Below are 19,536 nucleotides of genomic sequence, written 5' to 3' on the forward strand. Positions count from 1 at the left end.
TTCCCATATGTGGTAATTCCCCAAACTGATTCCTTCTAATGGTTGTTCCTGTCTTCAGCATTTACTTTGGTAGTTTTGCTGGACTCTTTCTCAGATATACTACTGTTGAACTTCCTGTTGTCTCCTGGGAGGCTGAATAATATGAGCAGCAACAGTGACTATGTGCTTCTAGTAGGAGGCACTCATAGAGACGAGGGAAAGAGGAGTGTGAGTCAGGTGATGGTTAGGTCCCTTTACAGACATAACTCCTGTCAAGAGGTCCTCTCCCTGCAGCTACTTCTCAGATTCTATTAACTGCACCCTCCACTTGGTTCTTCCGGCCTTGAAGAAAGTTTTCCCTTCCCAATTTGAATGGGTCATTGGTTTATTGCAGGTATCCTGACTGATTAAGTACTTAGGTAATTAGATAAATAGTTAATTTCCCCTTTTTTATTCCCATATCATGTTTCTGTTCCATTTAATTTCATCTGTGTGATAATTATGTCATACTATGTTATGCTGTAGTATACTTTATTATACCACAGCATACGTACTTTGTAACCATATAGTACTGTACCCTCTCTATTAAGTGTATGGGCACTGGGCCCAAATGTCCTGTGTTAGAAGTTCTGACACTTACCAGTCTGTGATCCTGGGAAAATTGCTTAGCTTCTTTTTCTTTCATTTTCCTTCTCTGTAAAATGGAGACAATACTACCTATCTTATAGAGTATTATGATGATTAAACTGGTTAATTTTTTATTGAAAATTTTTGCAGTTCTTATGCAACAGGACTTCCAAGCATTTTACAAACATGAACCCCATTAATTCTCATAACAAGGTTAAGAGATGGATATTTTTGTGATCTTCATTTTACAGTGGTAGAAATGAAGAGAATGGTTAAGTAACTTGCCAAAAATAATAAACCAAGTAAATGGCAGCCAGAATTCAGACCCAGGCAACCTGACTCCAGAGTCCATTCTTGTGGACTATGATAGACCATTTCTGGCATATAGTAAGTGCCTAATAAACAATTATTACTGTCATGATGAGTATTATTTCCCATTGTATTGATTCTTTATGAGTCTTTATTTTCTGCTATATGACGAGTTTTTTAAAGAAAGAGGCCAAGGTTTATTTGTGCATGTCTGTAAGCCAAGTGTTTGGCCTTAGTTGCAGGTCAGTAACTGTTTGGGGAATTATTTATTAGTAGTTTCTCATGTATTTTTCAAGGCCACCCTACCCTTGGGAACAACTAATACTTAGCTAAAACTACAGATGTAATTTGAGATCCCCACAGCCACTTTTTGTTGCCTGAACCACAGCTTCCCCTTTTCATCCCAAATTCTTAGAAGATTCATCCCTTTGTCTGGGGGTTCCTTGCTTTACTTCTTTCTAGTCACAATGACTTTGCTTCTCCAGTAGCCTTTGGTACTGATAGGATCCTGTCTTAAACGACTGCATTCTGTTCTGTTCTGCTTTCCTGAGCAGAAGAGATTTTCTTCTAAAACATATATCTTTTAGCTTCATGATTGCTACAAAAGAAATTTCAAGTAAGTTCTTATGAACTAAACAAAAGGCATTTGATGGACATGATATAATTTGTGTTCAGATGCATTTTTCCCATCACCAGTTGACTAGTGCTTCAAACAAGATACACAATTTTTATTCTCTGTTCACATCAGGGTGGAAGTCAGGATTTGCTACATAATTTGTGGGGTACAGTGAGACTTGAAAATGCCGGGCCACATGTACACAAAAATGATAAAGAATTTCAAGATGGCGACAGAACCACAGAAAACAAAGCACAGAGCCCTTCTCTGTACAGAGCCCAGTACAACCATACAAGCTGTGCCTGAGGGAGGTCTCTGTCTATCCAATGGAATATTTTTTTCTTAGCTTTTCTATCTTCCCAAGCCTAAAAACTTGCCAAAAAGCTCCTTTTGCAATGTCTTGCAGGAAACCTAATAGTTGTTATATTATAAACAATTTTTGATGGCTTGCTTGGATATTGTAGTATTCTTGAGAGACACATGTAGAGTAGAACCTCACCATTACCATGTAACACACCTAAATTATCTTTTTTCTCCTCCAGTTAAATTCTAGGCTCATTGAAAATAATGGCCATATCCTTTTTTTTTTTTTTTTCAAGTAGTAATGATTGTTTAATAGAGGTACTTTTAAAATACTAATGTACTTGAATCTTTGGAAGGATGTTAATAATATCCACAAGTTGTGAGTTATACAACCAGGAGGTAATATCATGGAATTTCCATGTTATGTAGATCTGAAGTGTTGATGAGTGGTTGAGGGTCAAAATAAGGGCAGATGTGGGTATATTCACTGGGGCTTGAAATTAAATATCCCAAGACAGGATTAAACAAGAAATGATTTTATTCGAGGAAATATTTTTGTGAAAGGAAGTAGGGAGGATGTCAAGGAAGGTGGGGGAACCACTGGATCAAAATGCAAGCCGGCCCCCAAGTGAAGGAAAGGGAAAGGACGTTGTGCAGAAGCATCCCAGTGTGCCATAGATCAAAGGAAGATTCAGCAGACTTGTTGGGGAGTCACTGAGGCCAAGGCAGCCAGAGGAGCCCTGTGTCTCCCAAACAAGGCTCTGCTTTAGTATCGTTATCACATTCAGTCATTGGTGGGGAACAGCCTGCAGGAAGCTTGGCTTTTCTTCCGTGGAGTGATGGGTTTCCAAAGGCAGCAGTTTGGGTCTCCAATCACTTAGGTCCCAGTTGTAAAAGGCTTGCATATTGGTTGTCATGGCCTCCACAGTGGTTATTAGGGACAGTGGCATTTAAAGCCTTGTAAGCATAAAACTACCAGAAGAAAACATGGGCAAAGCTTCTTGACATTAGCCTGGGCTTTGGCTTTTTAGATAATTACACCAAAATAACAGACAACAAAAGCAAAAATACACTGGTGGGAATGCATCAAATTAAAAAACAAACAAACAAACAAAACAAAAAAAACTTCTGCACACCAAAGGAGAAAAAAAAATCAACAGAATGAAAGGCAACCTACAAAATGAGAAAATAGTTGCAACTGTCTATCTGATAAGGGGCTAAGATCCCAAATATATAAGGACTTCCTGAAACTCAATAGCAAAAAAAACAAATAATCAGATTTTAAAATGGGCAGAAAACCTGAATAAACATTTTTCCAAAGAAGACATCCAAGTGGCCAGCAACATCATTAATCTTCAGAGAAGTAAAAATCAAAACTACAGTAAGGTATTACCTCACACCTATTGGAATAGCTATTTTCAAAAAAAACAAGAGATTATAAGTGTCAGTGTGGGTGTGGACAGAAAGGAACCCTTGTACACTGTTGGTGGGACTGTAAATTGGTACAGCCAGTGTGGATATTGAATTTCCTCAAAAAATTACAAATAGAGCTATCATATGGCCCAGTAATCCCACTTCTGGATATACATCCAAGGAAGATGAAATCAGGATCTCAAGGAAATTTCTGCACTGCATGTTCATGGCAGTATTATTCACGATAACCAAGATATGGAAACAACTCAAATGTCCATCAACAGATGAACCCATAAAGAAAACATGGTATATGTACATATACAATGGAATATTATTTAGCCTTAAGAAAGAGGGAAATCCTGCTATTTGTGATAACATAGATGAACTTGGAAAGCATTCTACTAATTGAAATAAGCCAGACACAGAAAGACAAATACTGTATGATCTTACTTATATATAGAATCTAAAAAAAGTCAAACTCAGAGAAACAGAGTAGAATGATGTTTGCCGGGGCTGTGAAGTGAGAGAAATGGGACAGTATTGATCATAGGGTACAAACTTTTGGCTTTAGGATGAGTAAGTTCTAGAGATTGAATATTCAGTATGGTAACTTTGGTTAATAAGGTACACTTGAAATTTGCCAACAGGATAGATCTTAACTGTTCTTATCACACACAGACACCAAAGTAACTGTGAGATGTTGACTATATTAACGAGTTTGATAGTGGTGATTCTTTTGCAATGTATACATATAACAAATATCAAGCTGTATACTTTATTTAGTAAAGATTTTATTTATTTTAGAGAAAGAGAGAGAGCATGTGAGTAGGAGGAGGAGTAGAGGGGGAGGGAGGGAGAAAGGATTTCAAGCAGACACACTGCTAAGCCTGGAGCCTTGACGTGGGGCTCCAAGCTGTATACATTTATATACAATTTCAATTCATCAGGCTTACCCAATAAAGCTAAAAAATGTTTTTAAAAAAAGGAGTCATAGAGACAATTTAAAAAAATACATTTTGTATAATTTAGACGAAGTCGAGTTGAGGACCATGTAAGTTCCAGTTCATTCTGAAGACCCTCCTTAACCCTTAAATGTGGTTAGCCATCTCTCCTATATGCTTTGGTAACTCCCTGTGCTTCCCCTACCATAATACTCACCTCAGCTTATTGTAATTTCTTATTTACTACCTGTCTTAACTACTAGTTTGTTTTCTCCTTGAGAAGAATAAATTTTCTTCCTTCACTTCTTTATCACCTGTGCCTAGGTCCAGGACTGACAAAAAAATATTTGCAGAAACCCAGATTGGGGGGGGGGCATTCTATAAAATAACTGGCCTTCAAAACAGTCAACAGTATGAAGTTCAAAGAAAGGCAAACTATTTCACATTAAAGGAGACTAAAGAGATATGACAGCAGGGGCGCCTGGGTGGCTCAGTGGGTTAAGCCGCTGCCTTCGGCTCAGGTCATGATCTCGGGGTCCTGGGATCAAGTCCCGCATCAGGCTCTCTGCTCAGCAGGGAGCCTGCTTCCCTCTCTCTCTCTGCCTGCCTCTCCGACTACTTGTGATTTCTCTCTGTCAAATAAATAAATAAAATCTTTAAAAAAAAAAAAAAGAGAGAGATGACAACAAAATTCAATGCATCAGTCGAACCAGTAAATGAAAGGCAATTCGTGAGATAATTGTCATACTGTGAATAAAGTATGTGGATTGGATTTATGGAACTAAAGCCATGGGAAATTTCCTGACTTTGAAATTGGACTGAGGTTATATAAGAGAATGCCTTTTTCTTAAGAAGTAAACACTGAAATATCAAAGGTAACGGGCACAATAGCTGCAGATGATTTGCCAGTGGTTCAGAAAACAGTATCTATTATATGTACAGATATATACACACAGAGACAATGATAGAATGGGAAGTGATAAATAGAGATGTGACAAAATGTTACCAGTTGGTGAATTGGGGTGAAGGATACCTGGGGGCTCTTGGATCATTCTCGCAATTTTTCTCTAAGTTTTAAATTATATAAAAATAAGATGGTTTCTCAAAAATTATTTCTTGAATGAATGGAGGACAAAAGGATAACCACAGTTACAAGGTGCTTATGAAGAAGTTACCAATGGAGATGCTGGTAGAACATTCAGAGAAGTAGTAATGTTATACCAAGTAGGAAAATATCGAAGTCAGTTTAACATGTAAATGTGAGGGAGTGGAAGACAATGGAGACAGCTTTTGATTTGGGCAATCTATTTGGAGACGCAGCTGAATGCAAGAAAAGAAGCCAGAATGAAGGCGCTCAGTGAGGCAGTTGGAAGCTAGACATAGGAATAGCTTCCTCATAGGGAAAATTCCTTTACTTTCTAGAATGGCTACAATTTAGGACTTGCCTGCCTTAAATGCTTTTTTTTTCTACCCATAAAGTAGTTTAATAAACTGTTCCACCTTGCCCATCTTTGATGTTAATTTTTTAAGGTTGTAAATAAAAGAGTAAAAGGTTTACATTTTTACATTACAGGAAAGCTGAAGTCATGTTTGTGTCCTGAAAATGGCAGCAACTGAAAATCACCGTAGGCTTTAGTTCTAAATATAACTATATGAAGACTGTTAATTTTTGTAGAAAATATTAAAAGTGTAAAGAGTTTGTTGTTAAGGTCTTTTCTTAAACATATAAACACTAAATATTCAACTAAACTGTAGAGTTTTCTATGTGAATATTATTTAGGTAGAATTCTGTTTTACCAAATACAATAAAAAAATGTAATTCTTTCTGAGAACCTAAAATGACCTACTTAGGGTATGTATAGTTTCATTGCTTAACTCCCCTTTTCATAGAATTGCTATTTATAACCACTTCCTTCAACCCTGGGGGGACTTAGTAGGATTAATGACTTCACTTTGTATTTGAAGATTTTTTTTTTCTTCCATCTTTGCTCAGCTAGTGGAATCCATGATGAATTCTCATCTCCATGGGGTAAGCTGTTTTTAGTAAAGCCCAGTAGCTGGCCTATGACCCCTTAGAAATAGCATTGATTCCTTCCTGCTCTCGTGTTTGTTTCTTTTGGAACGATAGAATCCTGTAGTCATGCTCAATTATTATGCTTTGGTACTGTTAAGCATGTAATGGTTTTAGTTTTGTTCACTTAAGTTATATATGTAATGAATACATGGGCTCCTATCAGAAAAACAAATAAGCATAAATAGCATTCTACCTGTTTAGCCTGACAACTAGAGACCACTACAGCTAGAATGAGGATGCTGAACAAAAGAGGACTGGAGGTCATTTGAGGATAAGGATTAGAGTAGAAAGAGTGTTCTGGTGAGAGAAACATCTGGTAAGAACACCAGATGGGGGCAAAGAAAACAATTTCATAGATGGGTATTTTGGAGGTGGGTACTTTAATGATTAGATCTAAGGTATTCTCCCATCTGTGGGTGGCTCAGTGGAATAGAGGTGAAGGTCATTCTATTGGAAAAGTTTGGAGGTTGTAAAACAAGTTCTTGGGTAAGAGAAATTATAATAGCAAATAGAATATACTCAAAGGAAAACCAACTGAAAAGAAAAAAGTAATCATTGTTTTCACTGCCTGTGTGTGTTCTGTTCACTAGCAAGAAAGTCTTTCAGTCACTGTTTTTGTAATATCTTAATCAAAAAATATTTAAGTATGTCATATTCAAGTCCTTCCTTTATTTCTGGAAAGAAAGCCAAGGGAGAAAATTCCCATTCTGCTCTACTGAGAAACCACTATTTAATGAGTATATCAGTGTCTGATAAATCCCATAGCAATATATATTATTGTACAGTGTCTTTTTTAGAAATGAACCTTTATATATATTGACCAAAGAGTGGGATAAAGAGTTACGATTTTGTTTTAAAATTCTTTAGAAATGCATAGTTTTATTACAGCTATGAATCTCCTTAGGTTTTTAAGGAGACTGCTTCAAAGGATGTCATTAATAATCTTCTCAGGTGCTTACAAAGCATGTGTCTGTCAGCAGAAATAGAGAATCACCCAACTAGAGAACAGGTTTCACAATACCCTGAGACCTATTTTATTCATTAGAGAGGAAAATGGCTTGTGTTAAGTCTAAATTGACATGCTTGCTAATTTCAGCAGTAAAAGCTGTTCATTGTGGTCAGGTTTAATTTAAATTAAAGTTGATCAGGTTACTTCTACAACCTACTTCTGAAAGAAATTTGTGATCCTAAAAGAAAGAGTAAAGTAAAGCCAACATTGAGAAATATATCCAGAAGAGAGAAGCAAAGAATATCTTCATTGTTTGAGGATGGATTAAAATGAAATCAAATGAAAACAATGATAATCTTTGTTATATAAAAATTTCCAAGTATCAAAAACCACAAATTTGCCTTTAAATTACACAAAGCATACCTAATCCATTCATCCACAGTTACACCCATAGTGCCTAGAACAGTACTCAGCACTTGAGATTTACAAAATGAAAGAATGAGTGGATAAATGAAAGAATTTTTGTGCTTTGCTACCTCTGTTATGTAGAGTTCCTGGTTAAATTCGAGGCAATTATTTGACTTTATCTGAGGGTTCTGGTTAAAGCTATTTTTTAAAAAAATCTCTTGAATGTATTAAAGATTTAAGAGTCAGGAATTCCAGAGTACATTTTAAGCTTGCTGGGCCACAGATGACCAGAGTTTAACATTCTAACCCTGGAAAATATCTTATTTCATAACATCTATCTACTACTATGTGATTCCCATTCTGAAATTTGTTCAGTACTCTCCAACTGACTTATGCCACTTACTTCAATAGCTGTCTTTGGCAATTTGTTCCATATTTCAAACACCCTTTTGTGTAAAGAAACCATAAAAGTTAGAAACCTGAAAATTGGATTTTTCTTCTGAGCAATCACAGTTTATAAATGTGGAAAATTGGTTAAAAGTTAGCCCCTCCAATTTTTCAACACAGAGAGGGGAAAATGCTCAAAATAGATGTGTAATGTTTGGATAAGTTCTTGCCATTATTTTAATATTACCTAAAGCAATTGAGCTGAAATCACAAGGCCTGTCTCCCTACCTGTTCACGAAAGAAACATTGTAAGATCTTCAAAACTTGGCCTTTCTCAACCCAAAAATCTTTAGAAAATCAGCAGTTGTCAAAGAGCTTAGTAGTCAACTAAGTTTCAGGAACATTACCATCTAGCCCATTTCATCCCTTCACATTCACTGGCCTCATGAGGTAGTGGAAACAGCTTCAGATTTAAAACCATAAAGACTTCTAGCTTAGTTACTAGTGTGGTTATTAGGAGAATAAAAACGAGAAAATGTGTGTAGGACTTATAAACTAATAACAAATATTCATTATATTTTCCCAAATTGAAACAAAATGTGTTCCATTTTAGAGGGGAAAAAAAAGGGAGAGATCTTTTTTTTGCCAAACTTCTTTGTAAACATCACTGGGATATGAGCCCTTTAGTGGAGGGAGAGTAAGGTGACAGAGACAATAGTTGGACACTAGAAGGAAATATTTCTTAATAATTAACAATATTGCCTATAAATAAATACATAAATAAGTAAATAATTCTTAGCTTTATTCTCTTGGTACTCTTATCCAATGCAGTATTAAATTAAAGTCATTTGTAATACAGAGTATGAATACTAATACTTCCTTTGGGGAAGGACTGACTTGGTTCATCTGCATCACCCTCTCATTTTATAGGTGAGGAATCTGGGGTACAAAGAAGTTAAGTAAGTTACATCTCTTAAATCACTTCCACGCTTTCCCTGGTTCTAAAGTATACATCTAAATTTTGACACCACACAAAATGAGACTACAAATAGAAACAGCTATCTTTTTTAAATACGTTGTCATAATTCAAAATTGCATTTCTCACTTGTGGCGCTCATACACTGGCGTAAGTAAACCCAGGTTCTCTAAAACACCTCCATCTAAGCTCTTAAATAGTGAAGTAAATCTATAATCAAGATTTTCATTTGAAATATTTTTGGGTATCTAAGAATGAAGCACATTTCTTGTTGAATTGTTCTCTATAAAGCCTTACACATTAGAGATTTATATCCATAACATCTTTTTTTATTTCCAAAAGTGCTTTGGTTTTCAAATTGCGCTTTACTTTGTATCACATAAAAGGAATGCTCAATGCTAGAGAACCTCAGTACTAAGTTGTTTTTTTTCCTTCAGGCGACGCTGCAGGATTTGGAACAGAGGCGCCCCCAATTGGAAGAACTCATCACCGCTGCCCAGAATTTGAAAAACAAGACCAGCAATCAAGAGGCTAGAACAATTATTACTGATCGAAGTAAGTCTTTGAACAAGCATGTGAAACTTAAGGAAAGATGTTTGAAAAGTTTCAATAATGACTTAAGTTGATTTACTTCCGTTGAGTTGATAAAATTGTGAAAAAATTATGGGTGGCTCAGTGGGTTAAGCCTCTGCCTTCGGCTCAGGTCATGGTCTCAGGGTCTTGGGATCGAGCCCCGCATCGGGCTCTCTGCACGGCAGGGAGCCTGCTTCCCCCTCTCTCTCTGCCTGCCTCTCTGCCTACTTGTGATCTCTCTCTGTCAAATAAATAAATAAAATCTTTAAAAAATTTTTTTTAAATTACATAAGTCATTGTAAATTATAACTCTTGTACTAAGATTTTTCAATCCATAGTGTTATCTTTCCATAACTGAGTATAATTCCATGAAGGAGAAGAAAGAAATTTTTCATCAATCTAGGCTCTGTAGATGCAAAGCATGGAGCGGCAGGCATGGTGAGCATGGTGTACACGGCAGAACATTTGCTCCTCCCTTGTCTTCTTTCTGGGCTAGTGCCATGGAGACGTCAGTCTCTCCCTCATATTCTTGGTTCTTGGTCCAAGCAGGCAGTTGCTTCCTGGACCATCTTTCATTCCCTTCTGCGGTGACACTTTCATATCTGGACTTCCCTCTGTTACTGTGATGCCCTCATTATGTAACAACAGAAATCAGTGTACCATTCCTTCTGCCATACTAGACTGGGTGGGAATCTTGGGAGTCTCTTTAAGGCCCCTCTGCCTAGACATTGTATCTACTCCTTTCTTCTTTACACAGAGTGATTCAGAGTACCTGTGCATAGTGTCAGGAAAAGGAATAGAGGAAGCAGAAGGGGAAACTACTCTCCTTCTCTTTCCCTCAGAGGTTCTCCTCAGGAATGAGGCCCGGCTCACCTCTGCTCTCTCTGACTCTCGTGCATCTCCCCAGGTTTCCTCCCTTCCCTCTCCCTACCTCCCCTTCAGGGACACACATCAAGACGAATTTTTTTTTAATGCCCCCTATCAGGTCCCCTCTCATCCCTTCTCACAAACAGAGGGATTGTTTTCTAGTGTGAGAGTAGGGATGAAAGATCATTTCATCACCTTTTTTTTTGCTTCCAAATCTTTTGTCTTTTTCTAGGCCTAGGCTTTTGAACCTCAAAAAACAAGAATCTATGTCTTCATAATTTACATTCTCTTGCATTAGCACTAGCCTGAGGAAGTGGAAGCAGAATGTTTTGCAGCTAGTACATTGGAAGGAACAGAAAAAGTAACCAATATAAAGAGTTAATGCATGAAAAATATTATTGGTCATATTTGTATGTGTTAGGTAAATAGTGATAATAGCTGGAATTCATTGAGTTCCTCTTAAATAGCAGATAATAGGTGTTGTGTTTTGTGTGTGGGCCTGTGTACAAAATCTTTATAATATCAGCTACATTTCATAATCCCTCATTTTATAGATGAGGAAACATTCTGAGAATGGTTAATCAAATTGCTCAAATTTACAAAACAAGCAAAGACCAGAACTTGCAATTTACAAATATTTCCTTCTGTATTGAAAGTATGTGTGTTCCTTCTAGAATGTTTACCATGTCCCATCCTGTTTTATTGTTTTTCTTAATGACCTTAATCACTAGGACTAGGATTAAATACTTTTTTGGTATGTTTTAAATCAAATTATGTATGTTTTAAATCACTTCCTAAACACATTCCTCTTTCAGTTTTCCTGATTGTTAATTAAAATACTTTTCTTGATCTTGAAATTTTAACTCTTTATTGTTGCTCAAACGATGTATTTGAATATGTGCTAACTAACATATTAGTTGGGTAGTACTCGTCACTATATGTCAGATCCCAAGTCTTGGTGGCTTACCATAGTATAAGTTTACTTCTTTTCTGGTGCAATCCAAAATAAGCAGCTGTCTATGAAGTCATTCAGGGACTTAAGCCCCTTCCATCTTTTGTGTCCAGATCATCTGAGTCCTATGCATTTAATGGGCAAATGAGGAATAAACATAGTTCTTTAGAACTTATCATGAGACAGGCCTGGAAGTGGTTCGTAGTCTGTTGGCTAGAACTTGTCACATGACCACATCTTATTGCAAGGGAAACTGCAAAATATTGACCAGTGTTGAGCCAGGGAAAGAGAGAAGCTAGTTTGGTAAGAAACTGGTCATTCTCTTCCATAACTAATTTGGACAGAAAGAATACACTCAAGTTGTAGAGTTCTGTGTAAGTTATAAAATATTTGTATAACCAGCAAGGCAAGAGCAAAATCTCCTTGTAATGATCAACACAGAGAGCTTTTCAACTGATGTAGTAAAATGTTTCTCCCTCATGCTGGAACGATGAGGCTTCTTCATCAGGTCGCAACATAGTGGTCCAAAAGAATGAGTCTTAGTGAATGATTTACTCAGTATAAGACTGAATTCCCATTACACAGTTAAGTAATCTGTTTCTTGCCTGAGAAATATGGAAATTTGGCAAAAATGTTTATGCAAATCTGAACACACTATATAGGAAGTCATTTGTCATTTTACTAATGAAAAATAACTTCTATTTTTTTTCCCTAAGAGGAAAATAACTCTAATTTATTTTATACTATCCATTCAACATTGTCTAAACATTTTCCATTATCCCTTACAATCTGTTGTTTTTTTTGATACTGTATTGACTTTTTTTTCATGATGTAAAGTTAAATTGAGTGACAGGGGACAAATTTTTATGTATCTGCTAATATCCAATAATTTGAACAGTTCTGTTTCTCTAAGCTTTTGTCTTTTAGGAATGAATATCTTTAAGAATATTTGTAGTATAGTGGAAAGATCCCAATCCCTGTGGTCAAAAAAAAGCATTTCTTAAAAGCCAAGTGTCTGTTGAGACATGTTATATTGCTTATTAAGAGCCTAATCCAGAATCTTTGTGCCAAATATGCCCAGAGCCTCTAATGCTACTACCAGGATAATTCTGACAAGATATGTTTATCTAAACAATGTCATTTGCAGCCCTGCTGTGCTTCAGTTTATCTCTCCATTTTAAATCTGTGAAACGGGATGGAGATTGAATACTCATAAAGTTTCAATCGTGTTCAAAATAGCATTTTCTTTAGTATAGATTTGGCTTTCAGGGAATGAGCAGAAATAAAATACTTGCTCATAAAATTGTATTTTCTTATTTGAAGATTTCAATAGTCCTTTTTTATTGCCCTGAAACTTCTAGAAATACTTAAGAAGGAATCAGCTAAATAAAGAAAAATATTCAGTAAGAGGATAATGCTATATTGAAACATTTTTCCTTCTTTGGTAAGTCCCAGTTCATAACTTCGAACAGTTGGGGGAAATCTATATATACTTATTGCATTCTGTCAAGAGAAAAGACCAGTACAAAGCAATTCCTCTCTACTAGTAATATCCATGCTAAAATCTCAAGTAATTGGGTCTGCAAAATACCAACATGCTTCACCATATAAAACGATTTCCACAGTATCTGTTGTTTTCAGGTGATTGTATTGATGGAACTCATGTTGCAATAATCTAGGTGAGAGAAAAATGTCATTCTAAGTGCATTCAAATAAGAAATTCTCCTTGCCATTTCTGATGTTCAAACTGCTCATTTTCCTTCCATCTTTTGGTTGCTGAACATGTCAGCCATTCCTGGTCATTTTCTCCTGCATAAGGGCTAGCTAGGTCAGGGGAGCAAAACTAAGTAAGATTGAAAGGATCTCGGATTGCTAAGTGGGAGGTTTCTGAACTATGCAAAACTCTTTTTCATGCCCATTGCTATGACAGATCATAATACCATAATACCTCATATAGCAGTGAGGGAGATATGGAAAAAAGGAGTTCATCTCTCTTATTGGTTCATTTATTCCACAAATAATATTGGTGAACATGGCTCATTTGACATTTGTATTTTATAGCCTTGCTTCTATAGCTTCTCCTGCTATATAACCCCCACCATTACCATTTTAAAAAAATCTATAACAACAGCACATACAGCTTTTGAGGGCAAGCTAATCTCTGTAAACTATCTGATCTTGGTCACCACCTCTGTATAATAAGATTACTTGTATCTACCTCAAGGTTGGGAGAATTAGATGAGATAATACAGGAGGTGCACTTAGATCCAAGCCACAGTAAGAGCTAAGTAAATATTAACTCTTGTCATTTTAATTATGATCTAATTGGATTGTTTGAATGCTTAGTGGGAAAGCATTTAATAAGCTCTTTGGTCGCTGCCTGGTTCTCATACTACAAAGATGAAAAGAGAGAAGTTAAAAAGAAAACGGAGAAGGTTGCTTTAGAACACACGGAACAACATATATAAAAAAAAAATTAAATACATGAGTGGTACTATAAAAAAGCAAGACAATTCATGTAAGTTATTTTATTTTCAATATTTACTATGACCTTAGGAGGGTAGATATTATTTTTCTCATTTTAGAGATTGAAACACTGAAGCTCAGCAAGCTTAAGTAATGTGCCTAGGATTGTAGTAACATGGCAAATGAGGGACTAGGATTTAAACTAAAGTCTATATGATTTTAAAGCCCAAGGCACATCAAAGGAAAAGCATTGGTTAGTCAAAAAATACAGAAAGAAAGAAAGAAAGAAAGAAAGAAAGAAAGAAAGAAAGAGGAAGGGAGGAAAGGGAAGAGAAGGAAAAAAAGAAAAGAGAAGAGAAATGAAAGAAAAGAGAGAGAAAGAAAGAAAGAACGAACGAACGAACTGTGAGTATTTGACAACTGAAAATACTAGTCACTGCTTTAATCTGGATATAATTTTTACTGCTCCCATTTATATTGTTGTCTTCTATGCATTTGGTCATGGAATCAAAGGATTGTCTCTCCCACATGTTGGAAGTATATAGGATGGTGAACCTCTGTAATCTTCTAGCTGGCGACTTTGGCCAAGTGGATTCACTTCTCTAAGCTACAGTTTCCTCATCTGTGAAGTGGGGATAATGATAATACGTAAACTTGTATGGTGATTATGGAGATAAAGTTATGTGAGATTTCTAAAGTGAAGACCTCGCATGTGCTGGATGCTAATTAAATGGTCCATGCAATCATGGTGAGATGAATTTTGTACAGAGGAGCTGGAGATGGGAGAATAGGAATGGGGGGTGTACCATACAGCCACTTAGAAGCTAAACCAGGAGAGGAGCTTCTGCAATGGAATGCCCAGTCTTAAGAGAGATTTATTTCCTTTAAAATTATTTTTTCATCTCAACCTCTTTCAAACCAGTCTGCAATTCTTTGAGAAATTTGGTGACATTGTATAAATTTTAAGGAATGGGTTCATATCGTATTGCTTAAAGAGCTGGTACACAGGACTGTAGAAGGGAGAATGTTCTGCTGCATGAGAATTAAAATACTCTCACAGCATTTTTGAAGTAACTGACAGTTTTATAGCAGCTTTGTCAACCTATCATTCATTGCTGCAACCAAATGTATGAAATCCTTCACGGTGAAATAAAAAGACTTTGTTGTTCTCCGTGTTTTTATGAAATCTCTATTGCTAATGAAATGCCAGCCAATATTTTCCTCTCAGGTATTATCTATTAGAGAGCTGCTTATTTTAGAAGAAGTAGAGTCAATGTTATAAATTTCCCGCTTTTGACACCTAGCACCTGCTGTCAACCTGTTACAACTACAAGCAGCTCTCAGAATTTACATTCACCAGGATGCCACTGGCAACCGAAGAGTTCAGTTCAGTTCAGTTCAGTAAATATTTGAATGCTTATTCTGTGCTGTTAATATCAGATGTGATGGTTGGGATAGAGGGAAAAATAAGATTCAGCCTTTGTCTTAAAAGAGCTTACAATCAAATGTGGGTATATAGGCAAGTCTATCTGGGCAAGGCAGTCTAAGTACTTCAGTAGGGCAGTATTAAGAAATCTTCAGAGAGAAGAAGAGGAAGGAAGATTAGATCTGAATGAAGGGGTTCTAGAATGCTTTTAGAAGGAGGTTCAATTTGAACTGGTCACGAATAGGATTTTAAAAAGCAGAAGGAGGCTGGGAAGGAAAGGATATTTCAGGAAAGGATAAGAGAAGAAGACATAATTAGTCTTAAGTTAGCTGTGGTGTGACAGATGAATTTGTAGAAGTGGGAGCATGTCTGTGTGTATGTTGTGGAAGATATGGGAGTAAAAGCAAAGAGACAAGGTAGGAGGCAAGAGAGCCCAAGCTAGAGCAGTGGCAGTGGAGTGGAAAGAAATAACTGAATTAAGACGTCCAGTGGAGCTAGAATTAACAGGATTTGGACATTGATTGGATGTGTGGAATCTAAGAGAAAGATTGCCTTTTAAGATTTTGAGATCCAGTGCTTTGGAATATGGTAATATAACCAGAGACAGATTCAGGACAAGTTGCTGAATATGGGTGATAAAATAATGTGCTTTGGGATAAAAATATATGTTTATAAAAAATAAAAAATTATATTAAAAAAATAATAGTGTGCTTAAGAAAACGTGAGTAGAGATTTCAGAAGCAAAGTTACTTATAAGCAGATTTGGAAGTTACATGAAGTAGATGAGTTTGCAAAGAGATAGAGAGCCAGATGAAAAGAGTAGACCTAGGGAACAGTCTGGAACTTGGCTTACATTTAAGAAATGTAGGAAGAGGAGTTAGCATCAGGTCTCCCAGTGGCAAATTAAGGTAAAGATGCCTTTAGACAAACACACACTGAAGAATGAGTTTGTAAGTTTTGTTCTATATTTTGTTTTCTGTATCTTCTGCTGTACCACCAGTCCAAAAACACAAGTTTCTTCCTGGTTCTTAGTGATACATTGAATAAAAAACACCCTTCAGCTGAGAGTTACAGATGGTTGTGTTTATGTAGATCAGATTTTGGAGTGACTCTTCAGTATACCAAGACAAATAGATGACCATTTGCCATCCAGGTCTAGTGAACCATTATGCTTTTTGTTTTGTATGTTTCAGTTATTTTTCAAATACTTTGCACAAGTAAGACAGACAGTTAACAAAAAACTTTATTAGAAATTTTAGTAAGAATTAAACCCAAAAAACTTAGTATCAAATAAATTTGGAGGTACAAACAAATGATGTAGTGTCCCACATCATTTTAGCAAAGTAAGATGGTCCAAGTTCTTCAATAAAAATGTAATGAAGTCCTTCCTATTGAACAACTAGCTAGATTAAAATGTGCTATTTTCTTTCTGTCCTTAAAAGTATATTGATTGTTCATCAATCTTTGTGTTTGCTTATCATCTGAAGACTCACAGTCTAAGATTTCACCTGTATGATCAATTTCACTGTCATCACTGGGGTTTAGAATGCTGATTTCTGTCTCTTTGCATTTATCTTCTATTCTGTCTAATAATCATAAACATCTTCCTCTATCAATTTTCTTCTCTTTGACATAATGGGACTAAAATGAAAAGTTCTACATTTTCAACTCTCTTCGATGAAAGCTAAAAACAGACTCCAAAGGTGTTGTCTTTGTTCTTCTTTTATACTTCTTAAAGATGCACTATTTGGGACAATGTAATAAGAAACCTAAAGGATGAGGTTTCTTCTTCACTATGTATTATCCTTCTATATAATTCCATCATTCTTTCATTTACAACTCTTTTTAGCATACTTAGGAAAAATGTATGATTGGTGATGAAAGAGCAAAATGTTTACAAATATAGGAAAAATAAGATTACTAAGACTACACAATGTATCTTAGATGTATGAAAGGCTTCATTAGAACCATATGGTAATTGAAAGATAAAATGAATTTTATTTTATTGAAAGAATAAATAAAATTTCACTTTGTTTTTTGGTAGACCATCCAGAAAGAATAAAGTCAAAAACACCAATTTTTACAAATAGAACTTCTTAAAAAAGAAGCTCAAGATATATATTTGGGTACAGTCAACCTTGATAGTATGCCAAGGGTTAAGCAAAATATCTCTTGCTCAATCCCACTACAAAAATAAAAGTTTTACTACCTGTATTTCTATGATTATTATTCTATTATTATAATATTAATCTGTTCTTCCACTATTGTTATTCAATAGGAATGAGGTTGTTAGCATTCCCCAGAGAACCCTGTATATACGTATATGTATACATGCATATATATATTTAATGTATTTAGCTGTATTATAATATTAGTTTTATATATATGGAGAGAGAGAGAGAGACAGAGATTTTAAAGAATTGGCTCATGAGATTGTGGGAACTACAAGTCTGAAATTTTTAGAGAAGGCCAGAAGGATAGATACTCCATAAAAGAGTTCATACTGCAGTCTTGGGTCCAAAGGTAGCCTGGAGCCAAAAGTCTTTCCTCTTTTGGGGACCTCAGTCTTTTAAGTTCTTCAACTGATTGGATAAGGCTTACCAACATTATGGAGATGTATCTGTTTTACTTATAGTCTACTAATTTAAATGTTAATCACATCTAAAAAACACCTCTACAGCAGCATCTAGACTGCTGCTTAAACAAACAACTAGATATCATTGTCTAGCTAATTTGACATATAAAATTAGACATCACAGTGTGGTTCATAGTGCCATGTGTTTCTTCACATATAAATTTCATGATTTCTTAATTTTCATTTTTATGCAATTAATAGGGTACCAAGAAATAGACATTAAATTATAGAAATGTTCTTTAACATCTTCATGAATTTCAGAGCTCTATCAGAGTAATCATAACTTAAAAATTTACCTTTAAGAAGTAAGTGTATATGTTTTTCTTTCTTTATAGACTTCTACTTATGTTGTATTAAAGTAATACTAAACATCTGTCATGAATTAATTCTGTTTTAATGTATCTGATTCTTTAATTCTAAAAGAGGATTAGTATCAAAATATATTTGAACAGAATTTAAAATCCATATAGTGGTCATAATTATATTCAATTATTAATCTTTCCTGTGGGTGTGTAATAGAAATTACACTTATTTAAAATGATGTATCTACAATTATGAACCTAAACAGCATTTTCTAGTTGCTTATTTTTTCATTATGTTTCTTTTAAAGATGAAAGATTTAGATTAGTAAATGTTCTACTCATCTACTTTAAAAACTACACATAATGAACCCATTAAATACATAAGCCAATTAATGAAAATAGGCTTTTTTGTATGATAGAATAAAGATAATGGTGAATACATACAATATAAAGAATCCCACACTCAAAGTGCGCTGGTCAGACAAATACAAAACAGAAAGATGTGCCCACAGGAGAAATGCCAGTTTTTCACAGGCTAGCATTTTTATTGCATGGCCTGATGGGGCATTGCAACTGAAGACCTGAAATTCTATTGTATTTTGGTGCCTCTGGGTATAGAGAAGAATATTCCTCCTTGGTGATATCATTAAGTTTAGATGAAGCTAAGCTAAGGGTTAGATATGCCATAGATGACTCCTAAAAGGCTTTCTCAGCTCTGCTCAGGTGTTGTAAAAGCATAGGAATTATTTTCGATCCACCACTTTTTTTCTTTACCAGAATTTTCTCATTAATAATTTGAAGCAACATAACAAATTGCTTGCCACTAGTCTTTATTCTGTTGTAACTGCCTTAAGGGAAGCATTTATGAAGTAAACAGAAAGGATTAATAGATTTTGACCTTTCTACATGCAAAGGAGAGAGCTAGGCTCATTCTGCTTTTAACCAAGAAAAGGAGTTTGTGGTTGCATACTACTGCAAAACAAATCATCCCCAAACTGAGTGCCTGAAATCAGCAATAATCATTTCCTATCTCACAGATTCTGTTGGCCAGGGAACCGTGAGCACCTTGTTTGAGTGGTTCCATCTTGAAATTTCTGATGAGGTTGCAGTCAGAGGTCAACTGGAGCTGCAGTCATACAAAATTTTGACTGGGGGGCGCCTGGGTGGCTCAGTGGGTTAAGCCGCTGCCTTCGGCTCAGGTCATGATCTCAGAGTCCTGGGATCAAGTACCGCATCAGGCTCTCTGCTCGGCAGGGAGCCTGCTTCCCTCTCTCTCTCTCTCTCTGCCTGCCTCTCTGTCTACTTGTGATCTCTGTCTGTCAAATAAACAAAT

The 19,536-nt window shown here is 35.8% G+C and overlaps 1 protein-coding gene across 1 annotated transcript in view; it reads left to right on the top strand.

Moving 5' to 3' along the window:
* The window catches only part of DMD (dystrophin), a 1,970,015-nt gene that overhangs the window by 1,372,461 nt on the left and 578,018 nt on the right, over nt 1–19,536 (top strand). The window contains exon 51 of the mRNA XM_059385278.1: nt 9,420–9,537. Within this exon, the coding sequence (XP_059241261.1) occupies nt 9,420–9,537 (118 nt within the window). The remainder of the gene's footprint in view (nt 1–9,419; nt 9,538–19,536) is intronic.

Source organism: Mustela nigripes, chromosome X (assembly GCF_022355385.1).
Source record: "Mustela nigripes isolate SB6536 chromosome X, MUSNIG.SB6536, whole genome shotgun sequence".
Classification (NCBI taxonomy): Eukaryota; Metazoa; Chordata; class Mammalia; order Carnivora; family Mustelidae; genus Mustela; species Mustela nigripes.